General features: G+C 34.1%; 1 protein-coding gene across 3 annotated transcripts in view; it reads left to right on the top strand.

The window, feature by feature from the left end:
• Window positions 1-16,356, top strand: part of TSC22D2 (TSC22 domain family member 2) — a 54,506-nt gene that overhangs the window by 8,288 nt on the left and 29,862 nt on the right. Inside the window, exon 2 of one of the 3 annotated variants that reach the window (XM_081827704.1) lies at window positions 6,652-6,723. The exons of the other annotated variants lie outside the window; for them this stretch is intronic. Coding sequence (XP_081683830.1) covers window positions 6,652-6,723 — 72 coding nt within the window. The remainder of the gene's footprint in view (window positions 1-6,651; window positions 6,724-16,356) is intronic. 3 annotated transcript variants of the gene reach the window in all.

Here is a 16,356-nt window from a genome sequence, read left to right on the forward strand (position 1 = left end):
ATATATTAATCTGCTTTTATCTCTAAAAAGTATATTCATAATTTCTGCTTTTAAATCAGGTGAATTAAATTTCATGCATGCTTCTCTGGATTGCTTACCTCTCACATTTAAAGCCCAAAATTAGATTTCAGTATTTAGTTTTATTTCTTTGTACTGAACTAACATTTGTTAAAAAGAATGAACTCTCATTAAGTTATACATTTATATGTGATGGTTATGTGAAAATTCTGCAGATCACTGAGTAATAATTTTAATAGTGTTTACCTAGGACATGGACTATTAGTGCCTTGCTAATTGGAGTAAGCAAGACAAATAAGTGAAGTCCGAATGTTAAATTACTTAAAGCCTCCTTTCTTCATAAGCTTTCACTAAAATTTGATGAAGAATATTAATATATAGAAGAGAAACTGTAATTAATGTGTCAATTATTGTAAATAATGCTGGTGTATTTTAAATGTTATTTTTAATGTGTTAGGCAATCCCTCTTCATTATTAAACAAGAAAATTGTTTAATCTGTGAATGAAAGATACCCAAAGCAAAGTTTAAAACCAATTAGTTTCTAAAGGAGAATTAGAATTAAGTTTTACTAGATAGTTTTGTAAGTTAATCTGAAACCCGTCCTTGCTTCGTATTTGGTCTACCTAGCTTTTGAAAACAAAACAAAAACAAAAAAGGAGAGGGAGGCTCTTGGTCAAATAAAATCAGTAGTGTGCTTAATTATGTATTAGCATATTATATGAATGACCATTACAGACAGTGGAGTTGGATATGCCTGGGCTGAAATCCCAACTGTGCTGCATACTTGAGGCATTTGACCTTCAGGTGGTTATTTAGCCTTATAAGCCCCTTGTTTCCCCATATGAAAAATGGGGATAATACCTGTGTTGGAAAGTTTGAGAGGATTAAATGAGGTATGCAAATAATTTGTAAACAGTCCATACATAATATAGTGTATGTATGGCAAGCATACATTACAGAAATGTTAGTATTTCATTGTCCACAAACTGTTCTCCCAGATCACACCTTATCATGCTGTAAATCATACCAAGAGTCTTCAGTTTTGATCTGAAAGTGTAATTACATGGTATATGGATGTAATAAGAGAAAGGGAGACATTGTTTTAGGCCAGAAAAGTCATGATGTTGTAAAACATATAGCAGTTGGGTTCTAATCCTGGCTTTTCTACCACTTAATTTCTTTAGTTAAGTCTTTTAACTTATCTCAGTTTTCCTCATTTTAATGTTAGAATTTGAGACTTGGTCAGATTTTTAAGGTTCCCTGTGTATGACTCGATACATTTAGACATGTTTCATAAGAGAGCTGCCAACTTAAACCTTCCTGCCACCAGACTATCATGTGACAAAAAACAAAACAAAACAAAAACGAAGCTTGCCAGATACTCATCAAGTAGGTTGAATACCCAAGAAAACATTTAAAGTGACAGTATGTCAGTCATTCAACTTTCTTTGTGTTCTCTGAATAGTAAGTTCTGGAATACAGAAAAAAGACTATCCTACCCTCCCAAGATCTCAGATTATATGAAAATAATTATCAAATATATACTTTCATATACATTATAGACTGTGATGGAGTAAAATAATAAGGTACTAATTGGAACAGCTTAGGACATATGGTCAGTTTTGGTATGGGGAGGAAATGGACTGATTTCTGTTTAAAATTAATTTATTAACTGCATAGGTAATACATTTATACAGTTCTAAATATATGAGTATAAGCTAAAAGCCTCTCTGCACCTCTATCCTCCAGCCGCCCAATTTCTGTCCTCAGCATCAACCCATTATTACTTGTGCATTCTTCTGAAGCTAACTCTTGGTCTGAAAATTAAAAGGGGTCACTGTTAAGAGAAAGGGATGATTTTCTGAGTAGAGGAGAATGGCAGTTTGTGTAACTGTGGAAGAATGAGATGTCAGATTTGGGAAATGATGTGATTAACTTGACAGGAACCAGAGTGAAGGGCTTAAATGTCATGGTGAGAAATTGAGATTTTTTTTTTTTATCAGAAGTTTATGGTTGCTGTTAAAGGTGTTTCTTGAAGCTTTTATTGTTAAAGTAGTGTGTATCTTGGAACCATTTCAGTACCCTTTTCAGTGATTACTGTATTTTTAATTAAAATCTTGTGATAAAGTTGTATAATAAGGAAATCCTGGGGGAGCTCTGAGTCCCAGAAGTCAGAATTCTTTTTTTTTAAATTTTTTTTTTTTTTAAGATTTTTATTTATTTATTTATTTGAGACAGAGAGAACGAGGGAAAGAGAGCACATGAGAGGGGGGAGGGTCAGAGGGAGAAGCAGGCTCCCTGCCGAGCAGGGAGCCCGATGCGGGACTCGATCCAGGGACTCCAGGATCATGACCTGAGCCGAAGGCAGTCGCTTAACCAACTGAGCCACCCAGGCGCCCCAGAAGTCAGAATTCTTATCCAATGGAATGTACTAAATAGCTTGGTATATACCTAGCTCTAAGTTAAATATTCTGTTTGCCTCAATATTATCTTAATAATGATGAAATATTTGGTGTATGTTAAGATACTCTACTAAAAGTTGATTTTTATATAGCATGATTTGGAAACTGTAATCCTATATTAAACAACAAACCAAGCTTAATTTTGTCAGGCTTTATGTATGCATAATCTCATTTGAGCTTTTTGGCAACTGTAAGGAAGTGTTCCTCCCCTTTTTATGGATTAAGGAAACTGAGGCTTTGAGGATTTGAATCACATAGTTACTGTAACATAATATATCTTCAGACTTAGGCCTTCTGACCCCAAAGCCAGTGCTCTTGGATATTTCCAGAGTTAGTTTTGTTTTATTAATTTGCTGACTATAAGACAGGAGGAAGGAAAAGCTACTGTAGCTACTGATCTGTTGTGTTGTAACCCTTTACCTAAAGGATATTTTTAATCATTTTAAATCCTTAGATAATAATGTTGGAGATGGCCCTTGTTCCTCTGCTTATTGTGTTTCCCTGGTTTCTATGTAGAGATTGCTAAAATTGAGTTTTGACATAAGGGAAGAAAGTATTTGCTGAGTTCAAGGCTCATGTACCTCATCCTTTAAGCTTCAACGATTTTCATAGCTTAGTTTTGAGGTGTAGTATATATGTTTTTCCTCTCGGTTACAGTTACCCTACAAAGATAGTATCTTACCAAAGCAGGTCAGTGTATGTCACATTTGAGTCACTCTGTGATGTACTACTTTCATGTACTTAGAAATTAATAGGATGGGTTATTTAGTATATAAAGTCAGGAGGAAGAGGATATGTTTTGTTCATTGGTTTTGAAAAATGTCCACAACATGTGCCCTCCTTAATAAAAAGAAAAATGGGGCGCCTGGGTGGCTCAGTTGGTTGGGCGACTGCCTTCGGCTCAGGTCAAGATCCTGGAGTCCCGGGATCGAGTCCCGCATCGGGCTCCCCCTGCTCGGCGGGGAGTCTGCTTCTCCCTCTGACCCTCCTCCCTCTCATGCTCTCTGTCTCTCATTCTCTCTGTCTCAAATAAATAAATAAAATCTTTAAAAAAAAAAGAAAAATGTCCACAAATGGGAAAACAGCATTTTCATAAAATTCAGAATAAACCACACCTCAGTCTCCCTAAGAAGTGCTTTGTTGGCTTTATATTTAGATTAGTAGTTAACATTGACATCAAATACGTTATTAGAAAACTGGTTTCAAAATTTTATTTCTTGGGCAGAAGAGAATTTGTGACCAAAGTTGCATAAAATTCAGTACTTCTTTCTAATAAATTTTTAATGATGTCAGTTGCGACTTGGTGCCTTCAGATTACATAGACTATATAACCTTGAAATGATCTCAATTAACGGTGTTTTCCTTGGGCTATTAATTTCCTCAATTTTATGCCATTCCAAAACAGAAGTCTTTGATGATCAAGCCCTTCAGTATTTACAAATGGCTCTTTTGAAGTTCTTGATCAGCTAGGTTTTACAGACTTCTTTAATCTATACCTGTTAATCAATGTTTTGAGGCTAATTGTTGCTATTTGCTAAAAATCCCTCAAGTTTATGGAAGACATCCCTGCTGAAGTATTCGAGAAACCAAAAATGTCATATTTTATAAGCCTGTCTAAATGTTTATCCGTGGAATCTAGACTATTTAAATTTTTCCAGAGTACATAGATTGTATTACTCCATATGGCTTCTTCATTTTGAATGTATGTAGAAAGTGATTCACTGCCAGCTTTTGCAACCTAAGTGTATTTGTTCTGACATGTTCTGAAGACTTTAGGTCCATTTATAGTATTTTATTTCATAGGTTCCTTTTTTGCCCCAAGATACACAACTAACTGCAGATATGTTCTTTTTTCACTTCTACATTTGACTTATGAGAAACATTTCATTTTTAGAGTCTGTGCTATAAAAATGCTAGAATCTCATAACTTAAAGTCATATGATTTCATTTAAAACCCAATTTATTTGGCATATGAATTTGATTCAAATTAAATATGTATGTATGTATTTTTCCAAAGTCAGAGGATCTGAAGTTTTTTTAAAGAATGTCATCCTTATAAATATATTGTAACTCTTTAATGAATTTTAAATTCCAGACTTGCAGAATAACCTCCAGGTTTACTCTTTGTTGTTCTCTCATATTTACTACTTTCCTCTTTGAGTCACTGTTTTAAATCCAAGGTCTCCAAACCTGTGTGAATAGCAAACTTGTCCCCATATGGTCCTGGGTAAGCCTGGTTTAAAAAAAAAAAAAAAGCCAATCGATTTTCTTCAGTTGGTTCAGTTGACTTTCATTTAAATTGATAGACTGATTTCCAAGTACAGTGAAAAAAAGGGCCTGCCAAATATATCTTGAGAGGATACAAGCTGTTAAATAAACAGTAGTTAGCAGCCTCTTAATCCTTGATATTAGCAGGTCTAATCAATATATTTGATTACCTTGGACCTAGTCTAGAGAAAAATAGAGAAAGGGTTAAAAGCATAGAAAGGAGTTAAAGTAGGTAGAGCAAAGAGAAGTACGTATACTGAAGATGCCAATTAATCAAATAGTTGCTTTGGTGACACTCTGGCATCTAGTGTCTGTCTGCCTTTCCTAATTTTGGATCATCTAAGAGGTACCCTAGTGGTTAAAATAGAAAATGCCTTTTGTATTTTTAAAAAATTCAGTAGGTTAAGACAATGAGTCTTAATCTGAATTTTGAAATCATGGAATTCTGTTGAGTATTTGTTTTGCTTGTTGATCATTGATATTTGATTGCTATTCCAGTAGAATTTGTAAATAGTTTTCTTATTGTACTAATAATATGGTAGGGACTCTTAAGGTGCTTGTGAGGGTCTCAGAATTGCCATGTTGTATTTGAACTTCATTTTGGTGATAAAATAATAGCTATTATTTATTGACCATAGACTATATATATATAAAGAGCTTTATATATAGTCTCAGTTCCTTAACCACTCTGCAAGGCTAGATCATAATATCACCATTTAACTGATAAAAGAGACCTAGAGAGGTTAAAATTGAACTCCACTATATGTTTAGCATAGTAGTTTAAAAGCATAAACTCTAGGACCAGATTGTTACCTACTAGCTCTGTGACATCAGGCAAATTACTTCTCTCTGACCCATTTCCTTATTGGTGAGATAGGAATAATAATAATAACACCTACCTCTTAGGGTTGTTGTAGAATTGCGTTAATAAATGTAAAACACTCAGAATAGTGCCTGGTATGTAATATGTATATAGCTTGCTGTTACTCTGCTACAGCGTGGGTCAAGGATTTTAGAGGTGATACGACAAGTTTTTGTTAGCTCCCTAATGTACAGGTTGGGGTTGGGGAAACTACAGGAATATTCGGGGGAGCTATTAGCAGAGTTGTCATAAGTTTAAGTAGTCCCCTAACAAACCACTCCAGAGATGTGAGGTGAATAGTGCATGCTGGGAGCTCGCCAGGATGAGCCCATCAGTTAAGATTCTGTGGTTATAGCCCTAGGGAATGTGTGTCCAGGGAATGGTAGAAATAGACGGTAATTAAGGTGTGGGAGCTCTTACCCCTTAAAGGGGCACTATACTAATGCAAGAAATCAGAAAGCTGCCATATAATTGCTGCACCATGTTTTGCCCTAATCCAGAGAAACCACACATAAATAAATGGATTATGAAAGTAGAAACCATGTCAAGTCCAACCCAGAAAAGGACTCAATTGTTCATCATCAGACTCTGTCAAATAGATCCTGTGAAGAATTTCTATATTATGAAGGTGTAGCTTAATTTATTTTACATGAGTACTGTACCTGGGAACAGCTTTGCTAAACTGCTAAATGTTTAGAGACTTACAAAGGCATCTGATATAGAGTAGTGTTGATTAGGCTATGAACTGGTCACATATATGTCTAAACTTATGCGCACACACATAATTGGATGCTATTTTATCTGTATTATCCCTTTCTTTTAGAACTGTGATCCTGAATTGTTGTCAAGTCTGCTGGATTTCATCCAGTTTTTTAATTTCTTTCAAAATGTTTTTAAGCAAGCTTATGTAGTGTTGTTTTCCTTTTTACTAAAGCCATTACACTATATTAAAAATCTAAAATCTTCCATCTTTTTTTGAAAAGTAGTGATTTTACTGTACTTTCTCAACCTCATTTCCATTTGATTCTTGGATCTCACAGGAATCCTTCAACTGCTTTCTACCAAGCGTTCCATTTGAACACGTTTCAGGAATCAAAGAACCTCTGGGATAGGTATGAATACTTACATATGGAATGCATACATGCAAAAGTGTATGCATGAATTGCTTTGCACTGTACTGGTTTCTTATCATTAAACCTAAACTTTTTATGTCATTTTAGGGGGGGGAAATCATGTGGTATCTAGCATGGGACAAAGCAGCAAAATAAACCAAAAGAGCAATCTATATTTTAAATAGAATATAAACATACTTTATTTTTTACTTCACTTTTAAGTATATTTACTTTTTTGAAGGACTTATATATTTCTCTTGAATTTTATTATATGAAATATCCACTTACCCTTGTATATTTTAATGTAAAAATTATTCTGTAAAATAAACAACAGTTAGTTTACTTTTGTCCTATTTTATACGATTTCTCTGTGAACGCCTTAGTAACTCAAAGCAAAATGTTACTTCGTACTAAGAAATTGGAAAAGGGACACGACCAAGGTATCAAAGTGTAGTAGTCATTGTTTTATATTGTTGAGAAACTTTAACATCAAGCTTGTTTGTTAGATTCCCTAGACCTGCCTGCATTACTGTTTTGTAAACTCCTAAAACAGTTTTTCTCATAGAAATGTTACATAAATTTTGTTTTTAACTTTTTAAAATATAGAACGAAGTCTTAAGAGTTCATTTATAGCAAAAGATAATTTGGTTTATCTTTCTGCTTAACACACATTTTAAGTAGTATATGCTCTGTTCAGTTATTTTGGTGAATATTTATTAGCACTCCATCATTCTGTGTTTAATGACTAGAACAAGCTCAAATGCTGTTTAAAAATTCACACAAAGCTTTGTTAGATTCTTTTAACTCTGCCTGGCAACGCATTTGTGTCCTCTGGCATAGTTTGGATACTACTCATGGACTTAACTCCATCTCTTTCATTAGAAAAGAGTATTGCTAAGTGCATGTACATGTCATGTTAAGACATGGTTTACATTACCTACAAATGGTAACAGTCTTTAATTCTTAGGGTTGATTTGTTTGTGTGTCACTTAAAGAGATTTTCTAACAAAGTATCTTTTCAGTGATATGTTCCTTAACTGAAAATGTTTTAAAATAGTTTCTTGTAGAACAGGAAGTTCTAAAATTTATAGGACAGTGATTATAATTTCAATTTTGAAATTGTACAGCTGTATCAATGTAAATTAAGACATAAATGTAAATTGTGACATGAAACAAGCATGAATGCTCAGTCATTCATATGGCTTATCCGATGTAGCCAGGGTGAGTACTTTCGGTTGTACTTTATACTTTTCCATTAGAAAAAGGAAAAATAACATTCTGTTTAGAAATGTAACAAGAATAGTTTTAGTTGTATGGTAATTTATTTCAAATAGCTAAATATTGTAAGCTACCATGATATCAGTATAAACGAGAGCTATTATTTTCATCAGAACAATGTAGAAAGGTGTGAGCTTTATTTTTTATAATTTTGACTTAATATTAAAAGTTTTCTTTGTTTCATTATAAAACAACCATAGAAGTTGCCTACTCATTATTTGTTGTTACAGCTAAATATTTCTTATCTGTTTTCCTTTTTAGATACAGAAATATTTAAGGTATCAGAAATGAGGCAAGTTGCTGTATCTGTAGTTTCTCATGGGTTGAAAGTATTTGCTCTTCTCCTTGAAGCCTGTCGTCCAGAGTCTAAGAAGTTAATAGCGTGTTAATAGTATGTGAATGCCAATCTATAATCAGAATTTATATTCTAGGTCAGCCATTCTTCACTGTAAGTTGGCCCTTTGGTACCAAAGTGACAGGTCCAACCCAGTGCTAGTGGCTTCCTTTTAACCTTGCAATTAGCTTATTAAATTTTTAATTGAGGGGTGCCTGGCTAGCTCAGTTGGTGGAGCATGTGGCTCTTGATCTCGGGGTCATGAGTTTAAGCCCCATGTTGGGTGTAGAGATTACTTAAATAAAACTTAAAAAAAAAAAATTGTTTCAGTTGATAAGAGCAGTAGGCTAGCTTTATGAGTTCTAACTGTATGACCTCAGTTGGCAAATATCTACAGACTTTTTAGTAGGTGTATTAGCAAATAAAGTATTATGGGATTATACATTCTTTTTCATTGCAGACAGGGTTGAAGATTTATGTGTGTTAAGCTTTAAAAGATATTAAATATAACTTCTCCTGACCATGTTTATGTTAGATTTCACCAAATTGCCTTGTTCATTTTTTTGTTATAAATTACGGATTTTTAAAACAATTTTACTAATTTGGCAAATAAGTATTTTGCAGGGATGGTTCTATTAAGCAAGACCATTCAGGAGTTTAAGGAGATGTAAATCCCTTACATTATCTACTTAGTTTGAGGTATAAAATTGCTTTTCAGTATTGACAGATACCATAGTTCAGGCTCTTGTTTATGAAATCTTGGAATTCATTTTCAGTAGAGACAGCTTTTAAGCCCTGTCCAGTTTTCATTAAACCTGCCCTAAATAGCTGAAGATCCTTGATTTTGCCTTACTTGAAAGACTGGAATCTTTTTTTTTTTTTTTTTCCCCAGGATTCTTTTAGCGGAGTATCTTTTAATCAAAATATAAGTAATTAATATACCTTTCCTACATTGACTCAGAGTTCCCTAATGGCCCCTTTGTTTCCTTCTCTATTTAAATTAGAATTAGCAAATTGAGAAGCTTTTCACCCATTTGCCTCTGCCTGTATTTAGAAATTCTCTCTTTCCATTGATAGCCAATGCTTTATTCAGTTATTGCATTAAAGTTTAAGCTACTGTCAAGCCTTCCTTTCCCTTTTCCTATAGGTGCTATCATTGTTCTCTGTCTTCCCCATTTGTCATTTGCAGAGTACTAAGGGAATCAAGCTGAAACCATTGCCAAATACAAGGACAATTGATACTGACAGCTCAAAAATAATACAGCCCTTTCTTAGGAAGTGCAGAATATTTGAATTCACTGTTTATTAAAATGATTAATGTAGTTTCAGTAATTAGCTTTCTGGAGATTATCTTACTATAGTGATAGTGATACTTAGTGATATTCTAGCCTATTGGCATTTCCGAATAGTAACTTTAAACTTTGACTTTCTACTCTTTTAAAGAACAGTTCTGAACTTAATTTTTGGCATTGCTTTGTTACATTGACAAAATTAGTTTAGAAACTTATTTTACTGATAACTGGGGAACAGGCTCTTGTTGGGAGTCCTTTGTCTGCAAAAAAGCTGAGGGTAAGAATTTATAGCAAACAAATTTACCTTCTAGTATATATTAGGTCAGTAAGGTAAAGGAGCACTAGGGAGGGAGAAACTTTTGCTCAGGTAGACTAAAGGAAGAAATCAGGTAGCTTGTCAGGATTTAAACTGCATTGATGAACTATACATGCACTATTTCTGCCTTAATGAAGAAAATGCATAAATGTAGTTAACAAATGAGAGTACAGTTGGCTAGGTACACTATCCCCATGAGTTGGCTTGTCCTTCCTTATTATAGCACCAGTATTTAAAGAGAAATGAATAAGGAAAGTAGTAGTGCACCTGGGTTATTAAAATGAATGTCCAAGTTGATGGTCTTTTTATTAGATACCTGATTTCATTTAAATTGTTTTGTCTTTTTTTTTTTAAACATTTTATTTACTTGACAGAGACATAGCGAGAGAGGGAACACAAGCTGGGGAGAGGGAGAAGCAGGCTTCCCGCAAAGCAGGGAGCCTGATGTGGGGCTCGATCCCAGGACGCTGGGATCATGACCTGAGCCGAAGGCAGATGCTTAATGACTGAGCCACCCAGGCGCCCCTTGTTTTGTCTTTTATAGTGATTATTCACTTATATTTATTTATATCTAGTTTAAAAATTATTGGATTTTAAAAAGTTCTTGTTTAAATCAAGTATTTTGTGTTAGAAGACAGGTATTCAGTATTTCCTATCATTGATCCTATGAGATTTCATTTTTGAAGTTAGGAGTAAATCAGAAATAAGCTGCTTATATGAGATAATTTGTTTTGTTTTATTCATCCTCCAGGAAGCTTGGGTACATCATTAACACCCACCAGTACTTGCTAACCCAGATGGTAAAACTCAGGTTGCAGAACTTGGCTAATCTAGTTTTTGAATGCTCAGTGATAAGACATTTTTTTAAGTATAATTTGTATCAGAAAGGTACACCATTTGTACACCAATGTACAGCTTAAACTGAACACACCTGTGTAACCAGGACCCAGATCAAGACACAGAATATTTTAAGCTCCTTATTTTGTGTCTGTCTTCTTTCACCCAATGTTTGAGATTCATCTATATGACTCCGCACAGTTGTAGATCTGAACTACAGTTGACTCGAACAATGCGGGGGTTGAGGGCACTGACCCCCGCCCCTGCGCGAAGTTGAAAATCCAAGTACAACTGTTGACTCCCCAAAAACTTAACTGCCTATAGCCTACTGTTGACTGGAAGCTTTACTGATATCAGTTAACACATAGTTTACATGTTATATGTATTATGTATTGTTTTCTTACAAATTAAGCTAGAGAAAATAAAATGTTATGAAAATCACAGAAAATACATTTATAGTACTGTAAAAAATTCATGTATGTTAATCACTATGTTGACTTTGTTGTACACATGAAACTAAATAACTTGTCAACTGTACATCAGTAAACATAGATAAATAAAATCTTTATCTGTACCCATGCAGTTCAAACCCATGTTGTTGAAGGGTCAACAGTACATAATTTTGTAGAATCACCATAGTGAGTTACTTGTTGGAGACTGTTACTAGTCAAATATTCTCTCCTCATTAGGAGATGTTCTCTACTTATTAGGAGTACCTTGAGGATATGAACCTGAACTATTTTGTAAGCACCCCAAATATATTCTCTAATAATTTGTACTTAGTACTTACATAATTTATTATGTGATTACATTTTGACTGACTTCAGTTACGGATATGCAATAGAGGATAATCAAAGACATGAAATTAGAGGACAAAGTTTTAGTGACCTGTCACCTTTTAGGACTGGATCTCAGATTTATATAAAAACCTTAAGGACTGCTTATAAAATGTTCAGACGTTAAAACAGGAAGTTTTAGCTATTATTGGATGATAGCATTTATAAATTTAACAGTCTGAAGCATGTGAAGAAATTGAGAAATTGACGGAATTTGTATGTTAATTCAGGAAAGTTGAAATTTCTCGGTTAAAAAGGTAGAGTAAAAAGTACCTAGATGTATTAGTTGCCTGCGTTTTCTAATATTGATTAGCAGGTGACAGGCCTGTCACAAAAGCTAATGTAATTTTAGGCAATCTTTTTATAACTGGAAAAAACAGGAAAAAATGGTTACAGACCTATTGTAGTCCATTTCTATAGGATAGTTACTCTAAATACAAAGGTAACTAGAAACTACTTTCTTTATACTCTACCTAGATAGCCAGGGGGGTGTTTGAAGAGAGGTTTGAGCTTACTTTCTGCAAGTAGATGCATCCCTGCAAAATTGTCTTTCCATCACTATATATTAATATTAATACAATTAATAACTCTTTTCCTGACTCTGTCAAGAATGTTGACCTTGAATGAGGTGTAAAGCTAATTGCTTTTAAAATCCCTATTCTGTAGAGTTTTATTCCCTCCGGTTCTAAATGGGAAAGAAGAGGTAAGGAAAGCATTGGAATTGAGTTCCTTCTGTTTTGTCATTGTTGGCCATGATTATCAGAAAACCTGCAAGAGGGGTGCTTGGGTGGCTTAGTAGGTTAAGTATCTGACTCAGTCTCAGCTCAGTTCTTGATCTCAGGGTTGTGAGTTAATGTTGGGCATGGAGTCTACTTAAAAGAAAACCTCAAAGAGCTATATATTTGCTTAAGGAATGGAAGACCAGCAAACTCTTAGGAAAGAATGCCATATCAGAGGCAATTAAGTGGTGGTCACAGTAGGGAAACCAGTGAACTGGGTCTTGATATGGAAAAAGGTAAGAACATCATCACATGACTGAAAGTGATAACTGTCATTTAAAATTCAAACATTTTATGTCTCTCAAGTACAGCTGGAGGTATTGGTCAAAGCTTCTTTAGAAAGTGACTTTTTGAGTGGGAACCTGAAAGGTGGGTAGAATTTGGTCAGAGTTAAAGACCTGAGGGAAAGGGAGAATTCCAGTTTGAGGAATACAGTGAGCCACTATGAAAGTACAGAGCATCTGTGATAAAGGACGGTTAAATTTGGTGCACAAATCATTTGAAGACAACAGAGAAGAGATATTGGATTGGACAGAGACCAGAGATAATAGAAAGGTAATGAAGGCCTGAATGAGGCAATGGAGATGAGGAAAGAATAGTTATCAGAAGGCAGGAATTACACGATGTTATAACTCAAGGGGTATGATAGGGAAGCAGTCAAATTTGACTCCAAAGTCTCAAACCTAATTGAGGGAATGGTGGTACCATTAGGAAGTATTAGTGAAAGAATTGGTTTGGGAAAGTGAAAACAATAATGAGATTCTAGTTTTAGCTACTTTTGGATGAGTGAGCTGGTGGAAAGTCAAGGTAGAAATACTCAAGGTACAACTGGAGCTGCAGACACACAGCTTGTTAGAGAAGCTAAGGCTAGAAGAGATTGAAGACCATTTATTTGTTTCATTATTATTATTTTAGAGTTTGAGCTTTAGGAAAGGCTGAGGTTGCCAAGAGTGAGCAGAGTAGGGTAAGAGGGTCAAGCCAGGCCCTTGGGAAACACTACCCACTTCTAGAGAACAGGAGAAGCTCTGAAGAGGATAAGTGATCTTAGAGACTAGAAGATTCTGAGAATATTATTTACTAACCAAAAAGAAGGGAAAATGTTTGAATCTCTACTTTGAAACAATTTAAAATTTACAGAAAAATCACAAGAATAATAAAAAGCACCAAGAATCTTACTGAGATTGAACATTAACATTTTGTCATACTTGCTTTATTATCCTAACATACTATTTAGGAACCATTTAAGAGAAAGTTGCAGATATTCTGTCCATTTGACCCAAAAATACTTCTAGCATATGTTGCCTAAGCAGATTCTGTTATGTAACAGCAGTTTAATTAGCAAATTCAGGTTTGATACACTGTTTATATGTAATATACAGTTTATATTCAGATTTTGCAGTTGTCCCAATAATGTCTTTCATGACCATTTTTTACCTGATCCAAGAGCCAATACAAGATCACAGATTACATTTAATTATCAAACACCTGTCTTTTTCCCTTCTGTCTTATATAAATAAATACTTTTCTCGTATTAGTCTTCTGTAGGACCGTTGAAAGTTTAAATTAGAGTAGACTTAAAGGCTTTATTATAAGGGGTGGGGAGGGGAGATAGGCCAGATGCCTAAAATTCAGCTGAAACAACTACTGAGACTGGAAAAATGTTATAAGAGGATGTCTTTTATTTCTCAGAGTTTTGGGGGGGGGTGGTGATGGCAAGAGAGGGAGACCAGGTGGATATTAATGTGCGTGTGTCTCAGAACAGAAATTGAAGTGTATTCATGTACCAATTTTTGTCTGTATCGTGATTTTTATAGTATTAAGTTGGGATTCTAATTATCTGGAATTGGAAAAAGTAGTGTAATTTGAAGACCTTTTTAGTCACCTCTTGGGTTTACAAATTATGTAATTGCTATCCTTTATATTCGGTTGTATCCTCCTAGTTTTATTCTGATAGTTGTCTAAGGTTGATTGTCTACTGCCAGAGTTTTAACCGTAGATCTGCATCTCATTGTTTGATGTGGTGTTTCAGTGGATCCTGAGCATTTCTTCTCCTCTCTTAGCTTTGCTATGGCTAGCTGAAATGGAACACCTGACATGCTGACATTATTTTCATCACATAACCAGACTTCAGAACTGATCCATTATTATATGCTTCTGCCCATGTGTTTACCACCTTCTTTGGTTAGTCATTTAACATAAGTCATCACAGCCCTACTCTGAAAAGTCATGGTAATTATTTTCAGGGTGAAATTTGAAAGGAACAGTTGAAATAGGTGAAAATAATTGGTAAGGTCTTGTTGTTGTTGTTAATTTATTTTTACTTTTCACCAGAATAGTTTTAAGTAAACCAAACCTTTGACTAGAACAGAAACTTGTATGTGTGAATTAGTGTGTAAACTAATTTGCTAAATCCAATTTATTTTTTTCTGCAGAATCTATAACTCTGTAGAAAAGCTTTTTAAAAAGAAAACTCTTACTGAACTTGTTCAGATGAGAAGGATATTTAAATATATAGCCTGAAGTTGTTGAACCAGAACAAACATAACATCTGTTTTATTTTCCTTCTAGTCTTCAACAATTAAAAAATTTAAACTCACACTTCTTTCAGTGTATTTAAACCTGCAGATAGTTTGGCAGTCTTATGGGAAGAAAAATATTAAGTGGAATTATTTTATATTTTTGTTTAATTAATTTGGGTTGGTACATAGATGAGAGAAATGACTGACTATATTCTATTTGGCATTCTCTATTTGTGTGTACATGTGCGCACTTGTACTAAATCAAGATATATATTAGATTTTTGTGATCATGATATAAAGTATTCAAATGCATTAGCTTACCCAAAATTAGCTTCTTTGTTTAGGTTTCAGTTGACTACTTCTAAAACATTTTTCATATTTGACAGAAATAAATTTAAACAGGTGGTAGTAATTTAGAATATATATTCATTGATATGTATCTTTAAGAAATAGCGTTTTTGTTCCATTTTGTTTCCTGGTTGTTTTCAAAGTTTGAAGATGTTGGCTGTAAATACTAAAAGGTTCAGAAGGTGCTCATTGTATTTTTTTTTTTCCAGTTTTTAATTGTGGTATTTGGCCCAGAAATAGTGGGATATGTAACTTGTGTCTTGGAAGCCAAAAATCATGTCAAGATAAAGAAGCTATTCTTTCCCTAGGTCTACACACTGTTTGAAGGATAATAAGGAGAGAAAAGAGTTGTATTGTGTGACTAATCCCCACTCCTTCTGTTCACGGTGACTGTTAACTATTGATCCTCAGAAAGTTTATTTGCGGCATCTGTTTCTATTTTAGATACTGCTAACTTAGTTCAGAAAATGTTGCTAAATGTAGGTCTGGAATGGTCATACATACTTTGTTTCAAGAAAGGTGGTAATAGCTCTTAAAAGCATAATATGTGATGCTATCTTAAATTTTAAGAGTAGGTAATATTTCCTAATGTTAGCTGTTACTAGTAAAAGCTCACAGTCAGATATCCAGCTTTCTGTTAACAAAGTCTGTCATTCCTTATCACATATGTAGTTGAATAATATATAACTGGCTTCCACCTACTCTGTTTTTTCCATTTTTATCTTGTGTCCCAACCCCCATTTCTATTTCTTTTAATCCTCTTAATCCTCTATATGCTGTTTCTACTCCTTTTGAAAGAATGAGGATTATAAGTCATTTGTGAACAAACATGACCTATTAAAACACCAATAACCTACCTTGTTAGGGGTAATTTCCAAAGCTGTATGAATGAAATATTTTAAGCCATATATTTTGGATGTCTTCCACTAATAGTTACATTTGATGTGATGTATAGCATGCTAAACACCTTTTCTTATATTTCTCATACTTAGTTTTTAACATAGCTAATCATCTTAAATTATATCTTGGCTCATCCACAGATACATGAGGTTTCCTATAATTGTGTATGTCTTTTTATATATGAATTTCTTAGA

Source organism: Leptonychotes weddellii, chromosome 1, assembly GCF_054177405.1.
Source record: "Leptonychotes weddellii isolate Sample4059 chromosome 1, ASM5417740v2, whole genome shotgun sequence".
NCBI classification, from domain to species: domain Eukaryota; kingdom Metazoa; phylum Chordata; class Mammalia; order Carnivora; family Phocidae; genus Leptonychotes; species Leptonychotes weddellii.